The sequence below is a fragment of the Myxocyprinus asiaticus genome, chromosome 8, assembly GCF_019703515.2.
Source record: "Myxocyprinus asiaticus isolate MX2 ecotype Aquarium Trade chromosome 8, UBuf_Myxa_2, whole genome shotgun sequence".
Classification (NCBI taxonomy): Eukaryota; Metazoa; Chordata; class Actinopteri; order Cypriniformes; family Catostomidae; genus Myxocyprinus; species Myxocyprinus asiaticus.
Window position 1 is genome coordinate 18080570 of NC_059351.1, and position 22587 is coordinate 18103156.

The 22587-nt window shown below is 38.5% G+C and overlaps 2 protein-coding genes across 3 annotated transcripts in view; one reads left to right on the forward strand and one right to left on the reverse strand.

Moving 5' to 3' along the window:
* Positions 1–1553, forward strand: part of LOC127445114 (growth arrest-specific protein 6-like) — a 61929-nt gene extending 60376 nt beyond the window's left edge. For both annotated transcript variants that reach the window (XM_051704916.1, XM_051704917.1), the window contains exon 15: positions 752–1553. In XM_051704916.1, coding sequence (XP_051560876.1) covers positions 752–903 — 152 coding nt within the window. In that variant the 3' untranslated portion in view covers positions 904–1553. The remainder of the gene's footprint in view (positions 1–751) is intronic.
* A 436-nt stretch (positions 1554–1989) lies between these two features.
* LOC127445573 (transmembrane protein 255B-like) overlaps positions 1990–22587 on the reverse strand; it is a 47603-nt gene continuing 27005 nt past the window's right edge. Inside the window, exons 4-9 of the mRNA XM_051705719.1 lie at positions 22286–22375; positions 21329–21409; positions 18210–18295; positions 17947–18110; positions 14088–14230; positions 1990–2214 (exon numbers count right to left, since the gene is read on the reverse strand). Of these exons, the coding sequence (XP_051561679.1) occupies positions 1990–2214; positions 14088–14230; positions 17947–18110; positions 18210–18295; positions 21329–21409; positions 22286–22375 (789 nt within the window). The remainder of the gene's footprint in view (positions 2215–14087; positions 14231–17946; positions 18111–18209; positions 18296–21328; positions 21410–22285; positions 22376–22587) is intronic.

Below are 22587 nucleotides of genomic sequence, written 5' to 3' on the forward strand. Positions count from 1 at the left end.
TATTTTGCATATAGCGAATGAAGCCTATTTTAGGACCATTAAGATTATTAGCATTGTGACATTATTTTCATGAAAATGGAGTCAAATTCTCATTACTGCTGTGAAGAAAAATTGATTATATACTTTATATATGCTATATTAATCAGAAAAATGCAGAAACAATTACATTTAAATTATGTATACATCATTTTAGTATTTGTTGTACAGAATTTAATTTATGGGAATTATCATTAATATATACCGAGCTACATGTACTGTACCACAAATTTACCATGGTGTTACTATAGTAAAACTGTAGTAACCATGATTCTTGGGAATTATTTTTATTTCCATAGTTTTGGTTTTCCTGTGGTTTTACTACAAATATAACAGTTAAAATGTGTTTACAGTAGGAAAACCATGGTAAACTTAGTGGTTAGTGTAGTTTTACTACAAATACCATAGTTGAACTATACTTTAAACTCTCTTCAATCTCTGTCTCTTCATTATGAACTATAGTAAAACCATGGTTAAATGTAGTATGCGATGGATAATGCTATTGCGAGGGAACCCAAAATAATTGCGAGGGAACTCGCTGAAAAACTATTTCAGAAAGTAAATGCCCTCCATGTCCTCTAAGGAGCTCTGTAGAAAAATGAAAAATAAATTAATCCATAGAGTCCAACAATGAATCTGGGTCTAATGCTGTATCAGTTTTAATGTAAAGTCTTGATATGTCTGCACATACGGAGTGCTTGTTTTTGTTCTGCAGATGTTTCTCTGGTTTCCACTCCAGTCTCAGCATTCTTCACCGGCTGCATGGATGTGCGAGTTAACGGACAGCTGCTGGACGTGGATGATGCCCAACATAAACACAACGACATCCGCTCCCACTCCTGCCCCCTAGTGAGTGCACTACAATAACACACGCTCACTTGCACCAGTCTGAGCCCAGAAACAAACTGCCAGCTGGACTTGCCATGAAACTAATGCAAAGTGCTTTTGAATCAAAGGGATGCTTAATCTGGATTCACAAAGGCCTTAACAAACCACATCACTAAAACACACCACGTACAACCACAAAGCCCAAATATTAATCTCAATCCACACTCACATCCAAAAGCACAACCCGAAGTGCATACATTCATCACATAGACACTGTATCACGTATATTTATGTATTATTCACTGACACATAGAGATTTACATTAGAGGAAGAAAACACAAGCTACTGAGAACAAGTGTGTGCTGTAATATACTGTATATGTAAATATGTGACTGTAAAATGCTTTTTAGACGAGAGAAAATAAACATCCAACTACCTTTAATCCAGAAATGAAGGCCTTTAGACACCATCAGGCCTCTCGATGTAGGTGCTTAAAATCATCCTTAATTTTGTTCAGTATTTTTTAGTTAAAATAGTTTTTCTAGTTCCTTGTTTGTTTGTGTTCTTTTTTTTAAATCGGTAATGTACACTGAAAAGATGTTTTGTATTTCTTTCATTTGCGCTCAGTGTGTGTCGAACCAGAGACTGAAATGCTTATTGAAAACAAATAAAGACATATGTTATTATTATGCTGAATTCTGTCCTTTTTAAGTCCACAGCTGTCGAGTACACTTTAAAAACACAACACTGGTCAAACATACATACTTGAAGACTGCATTGTTGATCTTGATACTTCATTGTGAGGCAATAAACACTCTACGCAAGTACACAAACACATTGCATTTCAGAACGCAATCTAGAAGCGTTTGCATACTTGCGTAGAGTCTGTTTTGAGGGGAGTTCAATGAGGTGGAGAATCAAGTAGGAAGGTCCCACCAAGTTATAATGGAAGCTAAGAAATACGGTCATCAAAACTGAACGTTTTGGTAAATAGTAAAGAACAACATTGACAACATTTGCTACAGGATGGATTTCCACAATCACAGAGACAAGGAATCTTTCGGAGGTAATTTTTTAGATCCATTACGTGTTGTTTGAGGTGTTTGTTGTTGTATTCAGAGATGTTTAGCAGGCATAGGGTGGAGGTTTCTCGAAGGGCCCTAAAGAGTGTGCATAGAGCGAGGGTGCATTTGGGGTCAGCATGTATCCGCTAGTATCCTGAGACGTGGATTGAGCCGGTACAGCTGGATTTGTGGTGGTCTGAATGGAGGTTTGAGTTTCATCAGATGGTGAGGTTGAGACTTCAGTGTTCAGCTGAGCTGCTGTGGGTGGTGGGTAACTGTTCAGATGCTTAAGGATTAAAAAGAATAAATTAGTAAAAAAAACAAACAAAAAACAAAACAAATGATCTTCACAGAAGTGACACTACTGAAACATTGTTACATGCCTCTCTGGAATACTTGATTGTGATTGGCCAATAGTGACATTCTATCATCAAATACTTTTGTATAATGATGCCAAACTATATACCTGACCGTTGTCTCAGGGAAAAGAATACGGGTTCAGTACAAGTTAAGCTCAGCATTTTTGGCATAATATTGATTACCACAAAAATGTATCTTGACTTGCCCCTTCTTTAAAAGAAGCAAAAATCTGGGTGACAGTGAGGCACTTACAGTGAAAGTGAATGGGGCCAATCCGTAAACGAAATACTCACTGTTTCAAAATGCATGTCAATTTACAACTTCATTGCAATGAGGACGTGACAACGTAAACACAAAAACAATAATTTAAACCACTTTACACTCAAATAATACATGAGTTTTAACAAAAGAATTAATGTTAGTGCTTTTATAAAATTATATGCTTCATATTTCTGCCTTAAAACCCTCCAAAAATTGTCCCCATTCACTTCCAAGTGACTAACTGTAATCTTGATTTTTGCTTCTTTTTTTTTTTTTTTAAAGGAGGAACAAGTTGAAATAATTTTTTGTAGTCATCAACATAATGCCACAAATGCTGTTGATTAAGCTTAACTTGTATTTATCTCCCAGAATATATTTAACATACAGCAGGGTCTTAAGTCTGAGATCACATTGATATTCTGGGATTTAAAATCCCACTTTCACCTGGAAAAAATTTAAGACAAAGAAATAGAGGTCGACCAATATATCAGTTTTACTGATTAACCAGGGCCGATAGTTGCGTTTTTTAACTATTGGCTATCATACAAATTCAACACCGACAATTTCTGATAGTTATTTTTGTTTTCATTTCTCCGTGGTCGGCGCTCCGAGGGTACTACAGTCTGAACTCATTGGTTCAACAATATAATGGTGCCCTCTAGAGGTTAAATAAAAGATGAGCTGGACGATGACGAGGATGATGCTATTTTGTCCACGGCCCAAGTGTCCAGGCCGGTGAGCACTTGGAGTGGTGATTTGCCGTCGACAGTGGTGGATTGTGACTTGATGGAGGTGTGTAAGCGTGCTGCAGCTAAGCTTAACATCTCTTGTCCAATGACTCCTGGGGACCCGGGAGTTAAATGAGATATTTATGATGTGAAAAGGCTCCCTTCTCGCCTTCCTCCAGCTAAACAGTTGCTTTTCGCTTTACCAGCATGTGTAGCTGAAATGAAGTTTGTGGGACAAGCCCTTCTCGCATCGCATGCCCATCAGGGGTTATTCATCGCTTGATGTCAGTAGTATGAAAGAGCTTGGGCTCTCTCATCCACCCACGGTGGAACAGTCAGTGGCTCACCACGTGCATCTGAACAGGCAGACCACTCTCTCATCTGCCAGCACCCACCCCCCCCCCCCTTCCCGGTAAAATGGAACGCTTCAGCGCTTCAGTTTACCAAAAGATATATAAATCATCTGTCTGTAAGGTCACTGGACGCAACTTCACTTGATGGCCTATCAAGCCAAATTATTGGAGGAGCTGGGCACTCAACTGGACTCCAGCAATCCTAATCTGGCAGTTTGGGAGGATATTTGTAATATAATGGACCTTAATCTGTGCACCTCGCATGGTGCGGTCCAAAGCAGCGGCCGAACAATGGCTCTCGTGGTTGTGGGAGAGAGATCCCTCTGGCAAAATATTTTGAGCCTGTGGGACAGAGAGAAATTAGATTTTCTCGATGCTCCGGTTGATTTGAAGGATTTGTTTGGCCCGGCAGTTGCGGCAATGAGACAGATGCGACCTTCAAAAGAAAGAAGGGGAGGACTTTGATGTCTGTCTGCCACGTAAGCTGACTCCACGTCCTCCTGCCCTTTCGCGACCTGCTTAACCGCTTCAGAACAGGAGATTTGTGAATGCAGCCAGGACTCCCAAACCCCAGAGCGCTGAGCAGACGGCTCATCCCTCTGCTGCTCCAAATGGCAAACCATGGGGAAAACAGTTATTTGCGGCGGAGGCCACAAAATCTAGGTTTGCTCACTCTTCTATCAAAAAGAAGAGGGACACCTAGAATTCAGTTTCTGCAGGAAAGGAACAGAGAGCACTTAGAGTTCTCTTATGTTCCCTCTCGAGGCTGTTTTCCCACCTGAAAAGAAACAGAGGATATGGATTTCAGGCAAAAATGTGGTTCAAAGAGGTGTGTTCAGTGGACCACAGCCAGCATTACCACAAGTCCCAATGCTCAAAATACAGCCTCACGCATGTGGTATGGAAAAAGAAAACAAGTTCCCAAGTGTATTGTCACAAAACACTTCAGCCCCTGTGTTCACAAATAAAATACACTCTGTTGCATCCAGACTCGAAGCTGAGGGTGCAGAGACAAAGAAAAAGCAAAATAACAATGAGCCAAGAGATAAAACAGTCTCTGAGCCACACAGATGTCTGCCGTTTTCTTTCTGTCCACCAGATGGCGCCAGAGCTCCATCAACCCTCTCGTGCTTTACCAGGAGGCTTGGAGAGAGTGTTCTGTGCATCCTTGGGTTCTCACGACTGTAATCAAGGGTTACAGACTTCAGTTTGCAAGAAAACCCTCTCCTTTCAATGGGGTCATAGCATCTGTAGCAAAAGGGAAATTGGCTCAAGTGATGGAGGCAGAAATATCCTCCCTCTTAGAAAAAAGAGCAATACAGAGAGTTCCATTGGAGAAAACTCAGAGGGGTTTTTTTCCTCCCGTTATTTTCTGATTCCCGAGAAAGATGGAGGATTGTGCCTGATATTGGATCTGTGTGCTCTAAACAAGCACTTAAAAAAGTACAAATTCATGATGCTCATGCTTAAAACTCTCATTTGCTCTATTCGTCTGGCGACTGGTTCACAGCAGTCGATCTCAAAGATGCTTAATTTCACATAAGCATTTATCCGGCGGGCAGGAAATATCTATGGTTTGCTTATCAGAGCGAAGTTTACGAATATGATACTCTTCCGTTTGGACCTTGCATATTCAGCAGGTGCATGGAAGCAGCTTTATCACCGCAGAGACACAAAGGTCTCAGGATATCTGCTTATTTGAACGATTCTTTGCTTTGCGCACACTCTTGGGAGCGTGCGAAACGGGACACGGGGATGCTGACAACTCATCTCTTAAATTTGGGACAATTACGCCAAGAGCCAATTGATTCTGTCTCAGGAAATAGAGTATTTGGGTCTACGAATAGACTCTATATCACATCACGCTATGCTCTTTGAAAGGAGAGTGGCAGCATTTCGTCAGTGTTTTTCCCAGTTCCGAAGGGGGAGTATGGTTTCTTTCAGGACCTCTCTCAGCCTTATGGGCACGATGGCTTTGTTATTGGCCCCGCTGGATTTACTCAGGATGGGAGATTTTCAGCGGTGGTTTGCTGCAAAGACCCCGTTTCCCCGCTGGCACCTCACCCGCAGGGTGAGAATATCAACGGAATGCATGCAGGCTCTTCATCAGTGGAGAGACCCCAGCATTTTCAGGACAGGCGCTCCATTGGGGGGTAATGACTGACACATCCCTGTCAGGCTGTGTTCCAATGCAGATAGGAAAATGGGCTCTGGACGCCCTGGCTTTGCAACTTTCATATAAATCTTCTGGAATTGATGCCGGTGTTTCTAGCACTGAAACATTCCCTGACGTTCTTACAAGAATGTCATGTCCTGGTCAGGACGGACAACACTACAGTGGTGGCGCCAGGAGGGGACGCGTTCATTGCAACCTCACAATTTATCGTGCAAGCTAAGTGTTTGGGGCAGCATGCAACGCACAACTCATGTCCCAGGGGTACTGAATGTAGGAGCAGACCTTCTCTCAAGTGGCAATTCGTTGTAAGGATAATGGATGCTTCACCCGCAAGTGGTCAGCCAGATTTGGGAGAGGTATGGCAGGGCCTCCGTAGATATCTTCGCCTTGCAAACAGTCACACAGTGTCTGCTGTTTTTCTCTCTCAAATATGAAAATGTGCCTTTGGTTGAGGATGCAATAGCACACCCATGGCCGGACATGCTGCTATATGCGTTCCCACATCTGAGTCTAATTTCTCCCACCCTAAGCAGGGTAATAGAAGGCGGATTGTCTCTCCTTCTAATAGCCCCTCATTGGCTGGGGAGGTTATGGTTGGTGGAGATTTTTCAACTTTTACAGGAGGAACACTGACCCCTTCCTTTACGCAGGGACCTTCTGTCACAAGCAAACAGACAGATATTTCATCCCCACCCGGAACGGGTCAATCTTTGGGTCTGGCCCATGAAAGGTTAAATTTGAATGCGCTTGGACTTCCACTGGAAGTTTTAAACACTATCCAGAGCACTAGAGCTCCGTCTACACACTCCTCTATATGGTCTTAAGTGGCGTGTGTTCAAGGATTGGTGCGCCCGAAGGGGAGTTATTCCTTTTCAGTGTGCGGTGAGTGACATACTCTGTTTTTTGTTTTTTCAGAGTCTTATGGATTGTGGTAAAGCATTTTCCACTATTAAGTTCTACCTGGCCGCTATTTCATCTTGCCATGTGGGCTTTGATGGGGTTTGGTTGGGCGGCACCCTCTAATATGCCACTTTATGAAAGGAGTGAGGCATTTGAGACCAGTGTCAAAACAATTAATCCCGTCATGGGACCTGTCCATGGGACTGAATGCTCTGACTTAGTCCCCTTTTGAATCTCTGGAGAGTGTTCATATTAAGTTCTTAACTTTAAAAACTATTTTACGCCTCACTTTGGTCTCGGCTAAGCAAGTGGGCAAGTTACATGCCTTGACCCGGCATGTGTGAGCTTTAACTCAGATGGTAGTAAGGTTACGCTGCTGCCTAACTCGGCTTTTGTTCCTAAGGTAAGGGAGTCGTCGTATAACTGCACTGCCCTGCAGTTTACTGCCCTCCTTTTGTCATCATAGGAAAAGAATTGCATTGTCTATGTCCAGTTTAAGCTTTGTGTCTATATATAAACAGGACAAGATAATTTAGGAAAAATTAACAACTATTCGTTTCATGGGCTACTCAGCATAGTGGATAGCCCATCACTTCTCAGCGTCTTTCCCATTGGATGGTGGAAGTGATTGGTTGGCTTATAAATCTGTGGGTTTTCAACCCCCTGTGGGCTTAAGTGCTGATTCTACGAGGGGTATGGCTACCTCGTGGGCATTGTTCAGGGGGATATCTGTTGAGGATATTTGTGTGACGGAAAGTTGGGCTTCTCCACTTACTTTTATCAGATTTTACTGGCTGGATGTCACTGCACCATCTCATGCAGTTCTTGAGGTTGGTATTTTGGAGAAATGAGAGGTTATCTTTCATTATTTCCGGGTTTGTTTGGTGGCTTCAGGCCACCAAACAGGGCAATATGGGAGTTGGCCACATCTTTCCCATAGTGAGATACCGAGCAAATGTTTGAAAGAGAATGTTAGGTTACTCGCGTAACCCCGGTTCTCTGAAAACAGAGTGAGGTATCTCACCAAGCATCTTGCATTACACAGGGGAACAGCATGCTTTTTAATGCCGTTTTAGGGCTTCACAGCAGTTTATATAGGAAGGGGATGGGCTCCTTATTACATTTACATTTATGCATTTGGCAGATGCTTTTATCTAAAGCAACTTACAGTGCCCTTAGTACAGGGACAATCCCCCTGGAGCAACCTGGAGTTAAGTGCCTTGCTCAAGTACACAATGGTGGTGGCTGTGGGGATCGAACCAACAACTTTCTGCTTACCAGTTCAGTGCTTTAGTCCACTATGCCACCACCACTTATTATAGCTGTGATTGGTCTGCCCTTCGGACAGATGGGGTGTAATTGGTGCTTCACTTGTCTATCACACCTGAGGCTTTTCCCATAGCGAGATACCTCATACCGTTTCTGTGTGCATGTCAATTAGAAAGTACATTTTAGGCCAATGAGATAATGGAGCACAAATTTTTGGAGCTAATTTTTTTTACATATTTTATAATTCATTTAATTCATTTCTCTAACCATGCGTTATAATGAAGGCTTGTTAGATTTACAGATTTGAATGACAGCAGACACATCAACACAATTTGTTAATCAGTCCATGCGACTCAGTCCTACTACATTTGTTTGAAATGACACATGAGGTACAACACAAAGTCACTCAATAGCACTAAAATATAAATTATCTTGCTAATTTATTTCAATACTGACTACGACCGCATTAGAGTTGAATCTTCGCCATAGTAGGATTAGTAATTTTGCCCTCTGCTTTCAACACGACTGAAACAACAACAGACTGCTCAGTCCGACTCCTACTGCATTTGTTTGCAATAAACTATGAGGTACAACACAATTTCATATCACTTACGAGCTGCAGTGCTATAATAAAAATTATTGGGCTACACATCTCTCCAGGAGTCATCGGGCAGGTGAACAGTGAGCTCTGTGCACTTTGCTAGTTTTAATACCTTTTATGACATAAACCGGTGAGATTCGATACACTCTGTTCCATAACTGTTCTAGGAGGACAACATGTCAAAGAATTCAAAATCCTCTGGAGACATTAAAAGACACTTACATGCTCAAGCTGACACCCCTGAGCAGGCCGCAGGCCTGGGAGTCGATTTGGTTGGAGAGATGCAGGAAATGTGGCGAGAGATGCTGAACATGTCGGCAATGCTGACGAAGGTCATTGCTGACTTGGAGGATCTTGCTGTCATACGTCAATCGATCAGTGCCATGGAGGCAAAGTTTACTGATGTGTCAGTTTTGTGTCAGGTCAGTTTTATGAATGAAGCTACAAGCTCTTCGTGTGTATTCTGCCTATTGGCTGGAGTTTGTTTTATAGATTATCTTTTGCTGTATAATTCTGTCTCACAAAATGTGTATAGAAACACTGGAATTAAGCAATCCGACGGCAAGGTTGTTGCAGGGGCTCTCATAGGTGTGCATGGACTGTTTGAGTTTGGAGGGATGGACGCCAGTTGGCGCTGTCATGCACGGGGTTAATGCGCACATTTTTCTTTTTTCTGTTTTTTTGTTTTGTTCTAGGGGATGTTCGGGGTTTGATTGTTGCACTAATATTGTAATGTGGTCTTTATAATCTTGTCTTTGACACACAGTCTATTTTTCCTTATATGTCAAAAGCACTTAAAGTGGTTCTTAGGGGCCGGATTATACAGTATGCCGCTTTCACCAAAAAATCCAAAGCACAAGAACTCATGGAATTGGAAGGGAATATTAAAAGTGCCGAGGCAGAGTTGAAGCACCGAATATCGTCTAATGGCCTCAGAGAATTGACCCAATTGAAATACAGATATAATACTATTTTGTAACGGAAGGTGGAATTTTGGCTATTCAGGGCAAGACAGTCAAAGCAGGGAAGCTTCTGGCTCTATATATATATATAAATAAAACAGAGAGAGTCTTTTTGTACCATTCCCTCAGTGAAATCTACTAGTTGTGAAATATTAACCTCAGCCACCGATATTAATAATGCTTTTAAAGAGTTCTATATTGATCTTTATAGTTCCACATCTTCGTCTACTGAAGAGGACATTAGAAACTGTGGAACCATTAGAACTTCCTAAACTGTCAGCTGAGCAAAAAATTCTCTTGATTCTGAGATAACCTTGGATTAGCTTGGTGAGGTAATTAAGGCCTTGCCTACAGGCAAGGCTCTGGGGCCAGACAGCTTTGCTACTGAATTTTTAGATCTTATGCTACAGAACTGGCTCCACTTTTGCTAGAAGTTTATATGGAATCATTAAAGAATGGAAAGCTTCCACCAACCATGACACAAGCCCAGATCAGTCTGATTCTTAAAAAGGACAAAGATCCAAGCGAGTGTAAGAGTTACCATCCAATTTCACTGATCCAGCTAGACGTTAAAATATTGTCAAAAATTCTGGCTAACCGATTAAGAAGTTATGACACCTCTTATACATATAGATCAGGTGGGGTTTATTTGGGGCTGTAGCTCTTTTGATAACATTAGGAGTTTCATCAATATCATGTGGTCAGTGGCGAATGATCAGACTCCAGTCGCTGCCATCTCACTTGACGCCGAAAAGGCAATTGATATGGTAGAATGGGATTATCTTTTTAAGATTTTGGAAAGGTATGGGTTCGGGAATACGTTTATTGGATGGGTTAAGTTACTTTATAGACACCCAGTAGCTGCAGTACAAACAAATGGATTAATTTCAGATTATTTTACTCTGGATAGGGGCACCTGGCAGGGTTGCCCTCTTTCCCCATTATTGTTCTGTCTTGCCCTGGAACCATTAGCAGCCATGATAAGAAAGGAGGGTGATTTTCCAGGGGTGATGGCAGGAGGTGTGGCGCATAAGCTTTTGCTTTACGCAGATGATATTTTATTTTATTATTCGTCTCCGACCCTACTAGCTCTATGCCTTGCCTCCACAGAATTAATAATTCCTTTTCTAAGTTCTCAGGATACAGAGTTAATTGGTCTAAATCCGAAGCTTTGACTCTGACAATGTACTGCCCAGTAATGGCTTTTCAGCCGGGTGCCTTCCAATGGCCCAAACAGGGCATTAAGTATTTGGGTATTTTATTCCCAGCAAATTTGTGTGATTTAGTTAGAGTTAATTTTGACCCTTTAATAAAAAGTTTTTCGAGCGATGTGGGCAGGTGGGCTTCATCACATTAATCTATGATTGGGAAGGTTAATGGTATTAAAATGAATTGTATTCCAAAGTTCAACTACCTGTTACAGTCACTCCCTATAGATGTCCCCCTCTCTTATTTCAAGCAATTTGAGAGTATAGCGAAGTCCTTCATTTGGAATGGTAAATGTCCCAGATTACACTTCAGTAAGTTACATAGGCCGATTTACAAAGGTGGGCTAGGCCTACCCAAGATTTTGTTTTATTATTATGCATTCGGTCTCAGACATTTGGGTCATCTGCTGGACAGAGTGGATTGTGAGGGAGATTAATACGCTCTGTGACCTATACGAGAGTGGAGTGTTAAGATCCTTTGAAAATATAGTTCAACATTTTGGGATCCCCAGGTCTCAATTCTTTAGATATTTACAACTGCGCCAACTGCTCTGTACTATTTTTGGGAGTAGCATACACCCTCCCCTAAAGCGGCAGACACTCTGGAAGTGGTGCTTACTGCCTTTGGAAAAGGTCATGAGGCATCAGTGTATTACTCCCTGCTAATTCAGAGTCTTGGGGACGGAGCTTCAACTTCTTTCAAGAGATGATGGGAGAAAGATTTAAACTTGGTATTGGAGGAGGGAGTGTGGGCTAAGATTCTAAAAAACGTCAAGTCTACATCTAGAGATGCAAGGGTGCGCCTTATGCAATTTAAGATTTTACATCGATTCTATTGGATTGTATAGGCTTGGTCTTAAAGACACGCTCACCTGCTGGTGATGCCAATCAGAAAACGGGGACACAACCAATGTTTTTTGGTGGTGTGTTAAGATCCAAGAATTTTGGTTGAGGGTTCAGAGTTTTATGTGTGACGTATTGGGCACTCAAATTTCATTTTGCCCCAGACTCTGTATTTTAGGCGATGGGGCGGTCATTAATATAGGGGATAAATACATAAAAAATTGGGTCCAGGAGGAGGGACATATAATTTGATATAATTTGATTGTGTGTGTGTATGTTCTGTTTCTTCAATCCTGTTTTTTGAATCAATAAAATGTTAATATAAAAAAAAAAACACATCTCCTATCATGTACACAAATAAAAGATGACAGAGCCAATGAGAGTAAGTTATGGGCAGGGTGACACATGTAGACCCATTCTGCAAGCTGCAGCCAAGGATATTTGACTGATTCCATGTGGAGTTTGTTTCGCAACGTGATTAGGCCATTTATAGAGATGGACGCTTCAAACGTGTCTGAAACATCAACAGAAAAATCCAAGGTATGTATAGAGTACAAGTTATTATTGTATATAGTCATGGTACAATAAATCAGTCACTTAAGACAATCAGAAGTGGTTTGATAATTAATTTGGTTATAACTAATCGCTGCACTGGAGAAGTGCATTGCCAACAAGGGGGAAGAGGACACTAATTAGCTGTTTGAATGGTTAGAACAATGTTCCAAAGTCAAGAATGTAAATTGCTTACCTTTCCTCTTAATTTGGCATTTTGAATAAAAATAGTCACTTGTGAATACGTGCAGTTCTGTTATTTTTCTGGGATTGTGGGGTGTCCAATTTGTTCAAGTCAGGTTATAAACTTGAGCGCTCCAAAGAGGTTTTGTGTTGAAGTAGATTAATAAGTTAATCATCAGTAATAAATCAATTTCATGTTAATGTCAACCTAATGTGAAAATGCTGCCTGACTTTTTGCTTTTTTGCTTTCTGTTTTATGGTTTTTTGACTATAAAGTTTTCCAAACTTACATTGTTATTGTGTAGTTATGTTCAAAAGAAACATAATAGCATGGTCAAATTTATACATCTGAAATATAAACTTGATGTTTATGAGAGAGCACACTGATATAATGTACAATGTGTTCATATGAAGGCACATGGATATATATAATACAGAAAATGCCATTCTAAAATGCCATTAAAAAAGACAAGACTTGAGTTTCATTAATTCCAGATGACAAAGGCTTTGAAGAAGGTCCAGTGTGGGAGAAATTTTTTGAAGTATCGCCATGGAAAGCGATACTTACTAAAGTTCAGCACTGTTTTACATTGAGTGGAAAGTTTTCATTCATATTATAGATTTTAAAAACTAACTGCCAATTAATCGGCTATAAGCCTTAGTTTTCAGTATTGGCCAAACCCACTATAGGTTAACCTCTACAAAGGAATGTTACATAAATATATATATATATATATATATATATCAGATTCCACACTAATCAATTATAAGTGTCATTAATCGTGTGAACTCTTGTACAGCTGGACACACAAGAAGCTCTTTGGAGCATTCTCAAATCATGCAGGTTTTGTTCATGCTGTCATTAAAGCAAAAGAGACAGAACTTTCTCAAATTCATGTTTCAGTTCAACTTTTCACTCAAATAGTTATGCTGATAATGTGATTTGTAATGAAAAAAGTAAGAATTAATAAAAATAAAAAGCTATTGAACATTTTGTTTTTGTGCAGGATCCTATACCAGGGCATGTTATCACACTTTATAGGGTAAGTTGTCACAATCCAACCTGCCATTAAATAGTTGCATAAGTTTCATCTTAACATGGGGGGGTGGGGGAGACATGCCCTCCTGTCAACCCCCCAATCACCACCAAAACAAAATCTACACCGCTCTTTAAATCTACACCTGCATTAAACAGACTATTACAGGCTTTTCATCTAGATTTAAAAAGTACAAGGCACAAAACCACTCATGAAACTATACAAACTATACAAATGGAAAAGAGAACATACAAAAATATAAAATCATTGTTTTGGCCAACAAATATTGTTATTGATAAATTGTATAAATTTATGACAGTTGTGACAACACATTGACAACATTCCCTGACCTGACTTGGTGCTAAGAACACATTTCAAAAATCTCCCTTCATAATACAGTTTACCCTTTTCTGAATGTATGCCAGTGTGACTTAATTTATGTTTGCTTGTTAACACGAGCTATAACAAAACTATAATGATAAAAAAATACTTTGGAGTGTAGAATTCACAAAAATGATTCTAATGTGTAACAGTTTTAAACTAGGTGTTTGAAACCAACATAACAAACCTCTGCAAGAGAAAACACATTTGCACAATTGGACTTTTGACTCCAAATCTTATCTTTTCTGAGATATTATCCCTGAGACAACTTTCCTGTGTGACAACTAGCCCCGATCTTCACCATGTATGATAACTGGAGTAAGTTGAGTAGCTGACAGTGCTCACCTGCATGGGTAAGGGGTAACTGGGGTAAGACGGTAGAGTTTGTCCAGATGGGCAGAAGCCAGTGTACGTGATAAGATGTTGTGTGGGGTTATACAGGATGTGAGGTGGCGGAGCCGGACTAGCTGCCGTCTGACTGCGAATCACTGGAGTCTGAAGAGAACCAGAGTTCCGTAAATAAAAAACAAACACAGACTTGTCCATCAATAGCACACTCAAAATCATTTGAAAAATGAATTCATCTGAAAAAATATTTTTCAGAGTGACCCAAAGCATTGATGTAGAAGAGGACATTAAAATATGAGTTGTTCACACAGGATGACTTTTTGCATTTTGCTTGCACTATATTTTAATTGTTGGCCCACATACACAAGCATCATACTGATTTCTGTGGCTGTTGTGTCTTGTCGTACAATTAACATTGCAATTTTTAAGACCGCTTGTCTTTAAAGTAATAGTTCACCCAAAAATGAAAATTCTCTTATTATTTACCATAAATCTCCACTTTCACATTCTTGTTTTTTGCCGTTTCGCATTCTTCGTGTTCTGTCACTAGTGCCCGATATTATTCTTTCACAGATATATCAGTATCTGCATACATGTTTTCCGATATGCGCAGATATGAAAACTTTTTTTTTTTTTTTTTTTCAGAACATATAATGCAGAAAACAATGCTTTGGGTGATTTAGAATTGGTGTCATAACGTAGTTTGTCCAGCAGAGCACGCTCCGACTCCACTATTTACAGAGCTGAGCTGACAGTGGTTCTGCAGACAGTGCGGAGTTAAGCGGTGTCTTCACGGTAAGTTGCTAACTAGTTTGTGAAATACATACTGGACAGTTAATAAACAATGACCCCATCATTTGCCCTTTTCAATATAACTAATATAACATTAACCCTGTCCCATGTCACTCATGTTTATCACATCTGTTTGCTGTTAGCCAGCTATAGTTTGTCAGTAACGCAGTCAATAACGTAGCAGATAAAAAGGTAAACATCAGATCAATTTTTGCAGCTAAGCAGACAACGGTGCGGTGGTGGATTGTTTCTGTTGAGTGTTGATTTCACGCTACATTGTTACTTTGTTGGTGAGATGCAATGCTGGAAAGTAAATAAACAACGTCCGTCTTTTATTCTCCTTGACAACAAGCTAAGCATGTAGCTACTTTCATAACTTGTCAGCTGAGCGGAAGCTAATGAGTAAACATGTATTCACCAAACTGTTTTGTTCAGGATTCGCAGTTTGGTACCCCCTTCAACCGAAGAATTCCAGTCATTGCATTTACAAAATGTAATATTTAAAAGTCTGGTTTTCCACCGTTGAAAGTTTCCCCTGAACTTGTATAGCGAATACGGTATAACACCGCTGCCACTGTTTATCTCTTGACTCGGCAGGTGTAAATGCTTCTTGTTTTACAACCTGCCCCTAATTGACTGGCAGTATTAAAATGGTCAGCATTTGACTGATACTAAACAATGCTACTGATGTATATTTAGCTATTTATTTTATTTTATTTATTCTTTAATTAAATGGTCAGCATTTGACTGATACTAAACAGTACTACTGATGTTTATTTAGCTATTTATTTTATTTGAATTTATTCTTTATTTAAATGGTCAGCATTTGACTGATACTAAACATACAGTATAGATTTTTATTTAGCTATAATTGTAATGTATTCTTTATTGAAATGGTCAGCAACTGACTGATACTGAACATACAGTACTGATGTTTATTTAGCTATTTATTGTATTTTTATTTATTCTTTATTTTCTCAGTGTTCATTTCTAGAATTTGTTGACAATGTATAATAATAATGTCAAATATTCTTTGATAAAAATATTTAAGAAAGCAGCCTTCTGAGTACCTTTACATAGTCATATCAGTGCAAAATCGGTGCACAATCCACATAAAAAAGGTCTGTTTTCATTCCAGCTCAAAATATATATTGGCTACCATATCGGTAATCAGTGAATTTTCTCCCTCTAAAATCGGTCTCAAAAATCCCATATCGGTCGGGCTCTTTTTTGGCTGGTCAAAAGTGGAGATTGATAGTAAAAAAGTAGAGCCCTACTGATATGTGATTTTTGAGGCCGATAACGATTTTAGAGAGGGAAAATTCACCGATTACCAATATGGTGGCCGATATATTTAATTTTTAAGCTGGAATGAAAAAAGATCTTTTCTATGAGGATTTTTCACCGATTTTGCACCGCTATGACTATGCAAAGGTACTCAGAAGGCTGCTTTCTTAAATATTTTTATCAAAGAATATTTGACATATTACACATTGTCAACAAATTCTAGAAATGGACACTGAGAAAATAAAGAATAAATAAAAATACAATAAATAGCTTAATCAACATCAGTACTGTATGTTCAGTATCACTCAGTTGCTGACCATTTAAATAAAGAATAAATAAAATAAATTGCTAAATAAACATCAGTACTGTTTAGTATCAGTCAAATGCTGACCATTAAAATAAAGAATAAATACAAATAAAATAAATAGCTAAATAAACATCAGTATTACTGTTTAGTATCAGTCAAATGTTGACCATTAAAATAAAGAATAAATAAAAATAAAATAAATAGCTAAATAAATATCAGTACTGTTTAGTATCAGTCAAACGCTGACTATATTAATACTGCCGAGTCAAGATAAACAGCAGCAGCGGTGTTACACCGTATTCTGCTATACAAGTTCAGGGGAAACATTCAATGGTGGAAAACCAGACTTTTAAATATTACATTTTGTAAATGCAATGACTGGAATTCTTCGGTTGAAGGGGGTACCAAACTGCGAATCCTGAACAAAACAGTTTGGTGAATACATGTTTACTCATTAGCTTCCACTCAGCTGACAACAATGAAAGTAGCTACGTGATTAGCTAGAAGCTCGTTTTCACGGAGAGTAAAAGACGGACGTTGTTTATTTTACTTTCCAGCATTGTGTCTCACCAACTAGGTAACAGCGTAGCATGAAATCAACGCTCATCAGACACAATCCACCACCACACCGTTGTCTGCTGAGCTGCAAAAAGATGCTCTGATGTTTACCTTTCAATCTGCTACATTACTGACTGCACTGACAAACTATAGCTGGCTTACAGCAAACTGGTTAATGTTATATTAGTTATATTGAAAAGGGAAAATGATGGGGTCATTGTTTATTAAGTTTCCAGAATGTATTTCACAAACTAATTAATTTACCGAGACACCGCTCAACTCCGCCCTGTCTGCAGAGTCACCGTCAGCTCAGCTCTGTTAACAGTGAAGTCGCATAATAATATCGACCGATATATCGGTCGGGCACTAGTAAAAAGGACTTAAATATTGATCTGTTTCTCACCCGTACCTATCATATCACTTCTGAAGACATGGATTAAACCACTGGAGTCGTATGGATTATTTTATTCTGTCTTTATGTGCTTTCTGGAGCTTCAATGTTCTGGTCACCATTCACTTACATGTTATGGACTACAGAACTGAGATATTCTTCTAAAAATCTTTCTGGAGAAGAAAGTAAGTCATACACACCTGGGATATCATGAGGGTGAGTAAATGATGAGAGAATTTTCATTTTTGGGTGAACTATCTCTTTAAAATTTAGTTTAAAGTCATCTTTAATTTAAAAGTAACTTTCAGGTCCAGTCTGAAACTTTGCGTGTATGCTAATTATCTGATAATCATTGGCTGACATTTTGAAAGGTCAGTGGCAACTAGTTGAAACTGTCTGGATTTTGAAGACTGCGTTACAACGCTTGACAGAAATGCAATGCTAATGCTGATGCTTTACTGCAATGCTGAAGCAAGTCATGTTGCAGTTCTTTTACTGGTAGTTTTTATTGCTAGTGAAACTCACAAGGTCTTTGAAGGCTCCTAGTATAGCAGCGGTGATGATGCCCAGAAACACACCCAGAACATTGAGCGACACACACGCCCACAGCAGCCGGTACAGATACACCACGTCCCAGCAGCTGCGCACACCCGTGAACATATAATACTGCGCGTGATAATCTGAACTGGAAACAAAACACACAATAAATAATACACATATAAACACAAACAATCACTGAGTATGTTTAATTGAAAGTTGTGAATATTCAAAATGATATATTCACCTGTCACAGCTGTGTAAGTCGCAGCAGTAGCACGTGTTGCTTTTTAATTTCAGTGCACACTGATTACCGTAAGAGTGACAGTGAACCTATTCAGAGAGATTGACAAATGAAAGGGGTTCAAGTGAATGTATTAGGGTGTACATGTACAAAACTTGTCAAGAGAATGGCCTGTTTTACTCCAAAATCAAAAGAAACAAGAAGTTTTATTTGTATTATATTGAGATTGATTAGTAGCATAAGACTGCAATTATCAACTAATGGGTGAATTTCACGAAATCTGTCAAGAAAATGTCCTGGTCATACCCTGGTCACACCCCTAATAAATACGAAACAATAAGAAATTATATTTTGCATAAGAAGACCATTTTTAGGGCCATTAAGAATTTTTTTATTTTACATTATTTTCATGACCGTTACATTTTACCCCCCAATTCTCATTACTGCAATGCAAAAAAAAAAAAAAACTGATATATTGTTTAAATTGTAAAGTATTTATATGATACATCATAGTAGTTCTCACTTGGTACTGCCTCTCATTTTTGCTGATTTTAAATTAAAAAATCATTTTACAACAGTATGTTTTTACTATAACACAGTAAAACGTGAATGCATTACAGTAATGAGAATCATCATTAAAAACAGTAGGATTGCAAAAGTGAAATGCGTGGACAGTTTACAGTAATAAGAATTGGGGGGTAAAATGTGCCTAAATGTCACAACACAATTTTTTTTCTGGTCCTAAAATAGGCTTAATGCAAATAATAATGTCATAACTTTTTTCGTATTGATTTGGGGTTAAATATGATGGGGACATTTTCTTGACAGGTTCCATGAGTATCACCCATAAATTCATATTTACAGTCTAATGCTACTAACTAATGACAATTAAATCCTGAATGTCTGCAGATAATCACACTGACAATCTTATTGTATTTAAAGTTATACATCCAAAGAAATTCTACAAATGAAAATTGTCCTCAAACTGCAGTGATGATAATTGAGCAGCAGAGGGAGTCACTGCTTTCATCTGAAGATGCGTGAGAACAAACACTGACAGGAATGAGAAAAACATTTGAACACCTACTGTAAAGGTATTACTCATGAATATTTAACATTAATTAGATGCATGCATTCTAACAAACAAACTAGAAATAATACAAACACAGTGTATAGATACAGTCGGCGATGCATCATACTTTGGGGGCATGGTTTAGCGTGGGGGAAAGCGAAGCCTTTTTACCATAGTTACTCATTGATTCCTTTGAGAAAAATGGGGAGAAATATCCAATAGATTTGGCTATTTTGACAACCAAAAACTTGATAAGACGTTGTGTAGTTTTTTTACACTTCAGACAAAGCCAAAAATCCTGAAACTGAGTTTTTACCATCTACCAGTCAACAAAAATGGAAGCCAAAAGAAGACCGCCGTGGATGCAGTCGACAATATGCTGGATGCATGGTTAGTTAATAGTTGAGAAACATCAGACCAGATTCAAGACTAAATCGATCATAATGTCATCTCAACAGCAGTTCAAGCAGAAACATAATGATTAGTTAAAGGGATAGTTCACCCAAAAATGAAAATTCTCTCATCACTTACACTCACTCGGACTCATGGCATCCCAGATGTGGATGACTTTTTCTTCTGCAGAACACAAATTAAGAGTTTTAGAAGAATATTTCAGCTCTGTTGGTCCACACAATGCAAGTGAATAGCAGCCAGAACTTTGAGGCTCCAAAAATCACATAAAGGCAGCATAAAAGCAATCCAAACGACTGCAGTGGTTTAATCCATGTCTTCTGAAGCGATATGATAGCTGTGTGGGTGAGAAACAGATCAATATTTAAGTCCTTTTTTACTATAAATTCTCCTCCATGCCCAGTAGATGGCGATATGCACGAAGAACGCAAATTGTCAAAAAAAAAGAAAAAAAAAGAAAAAGAAAAACATGAAAGTGAAAGAGGAGATTTAAAGTAAAAAAAAAAGAGAGACTTAAATATTGATCTTTTTCACCCACACCTATCATATCACTTCTGAAGATATGGATTAAACCACTGGAGTCAAATGGATTACTTTTATGCTGCCTTTATGTAATTTCAGGAGCTTCAGTTCGGGTCATCATTCACTTGCATTGTACGGACCTACAAATCTGAGTTATACTTCTAAAAATCTTTGTTTGTGTTCTGCAGAAGAAAGAAAGTCATACACAACTGGGATGGCATGAGAGTAAGTAAATGATGAGAGAATGTTCATTTTTGGGTGAACTATTCATTTAACACCAGAAAACATGACAGGATACCTGAGAGAACTTGACAAGAACGGCGTGGATTTATTGAAGGTCTACCAAACTGTATAAGCGTTTTAAACTTGTAAGCCTACTTGCATTGTCCGCTGAGGCTGTGAATTGCAGTTTAAAAATAATTAAGGGTCTTCCACTGAACTCGTATCAGCCACATCACGGGTTTCACTTTTTAAATTTGAGCTATTTTATCAATTTTAGCTTATTTATATGAACAATCATTTCATTAATCATCAATCACATTAAAAGGTCTAAATAAAAGTGTTGATGATGCTAAACAAACAGTTAAAAATGTGTTAGATACCAATCGAATGACAAAATGTTAAGGTGACAATCATAAATGTAAACTGTCTTGAGGTGGCTTGGAGATGCTGAACGGATTGCAGCCACAGCGTCCTTTTTTTGGCTTGTATTTTTGTTGGTTGCAAGGCAATAAAAATTCAGTTCTGGATTTTTGGGCTTTGTTTGAAGTGCAAAAATCTACAAAACAGCTTTTCGTCATGTTTTTTTTATTTTTTTTTTATTGTTTAAATAAATCTATTAGGATATTTCTTCCTGTTTTTCTCATAGGATTGAAAGAGTAACTATGGTAACAGGGCTTTGCTTTCCCCCATGAGTGGGCGGGGCCTCCTTGCTGACTGTATCTATACAATATTGGTAATAGAGGAATCTATGAGTTTTTCAAAGTTATGCAAATTTGACTCATGAAATCTGTTGAACCATGAAAACAGAAAAAAAAAACCCTTTCCCTGAACTTGAACAGTTTATAAGCCAGTGAAATTAATAAAACTAATATGTGAATGTTTCTGCTGTACTCACCTCAGTGTAATAATTCTCATATGAATAACCAGAAGCACTGGAGTAAAACTCACAACGACCTTCCAGGAGCGTTCTTGTGTCCTACAAAGAGAGACAGAGACAAGGATTTATATGTAGATGTAACGCTTCTGCAGTATTTCTTGTTATGACAGTTTAATGGTCTGATGTTCTTCTGATCTTCAATATGAGCTTCAGAATGTTCAATAGCAATAATCAGTATAACTATTATATGTGTAATAAAGAGCAACATAAGGGACTTATTGTTATATAAGGATGAGGTTGAATGACAGAGAAAGTATCATAAAGCTTTTAAAGTTCATTTTTTAAAAACGTAATTTACAGTAAAAACACTATTAGCTAACTTTGAATGAATTTTTCATTCAAATTCATAGTTAGACGGCTTGGAGAACGCCAATTTCCTTCACTGGAAACTATTTCGAAAACATTCTCTAGTCTAATGATTTTAGCAAACTGAAAAAGTTTTTCAAATAAAATGGATTCGTGTGGATGTGGCCTCAGTGTGTATGCTGCAATGTTGAAGGCAAACAAATGCCCTTTATTTTCTCCACTTTTTGGGGGGTGGGGTTGAATTTTGAACACGTGTCTCCTCTAGAGTTTCACAAGAGATCTCAACAGAGTCTCAAACTGCTCAAGTCTGCAATCAAAAGCCAGAGATTTCAATCTGAACTCAAACATTTCTCATCAAACTCTCCCAATGACAAATGATCTGAGCTCTGCTATCCACATTCAGTTTATAGCTCTATACCCTTACTATATGTCAAAAACTGACTCATTTGTGTCTAATTGTATTTTTCATGAGGAATTTTAGGAGAAACATCTGAAACAAAGTTGATACATCAGTTGATACATCTTAAGTTGATACTAAAGTCTCATGAGCTCTGAAAGGGCAATAACATTGTCCTCTGACAGCATTAAATATGTTAACGTGACACTCACGATAAACTTGGCTGCGATGATGCCATCGATGATGGCGCAGAGAAAACATGACACGACGCCGAGACTGATAAAGATTATAGATGCCACCAACTGTCAGAGACAGAGAATACAGAGTTATGACAATCTGCATTACATGCAAAACTTTTAAACTGACTGATTCAGCATTATTGTAACAGTAGATCTCACAAAAACATGTCATATTTTACCCCGAAATAAATAAATAAAAAAATATATCTTGCACAAAGAAAATAAAGCAAGGACCATTAAGAGTTTTTGCATTGAAATTATCTGCATAAAAAACA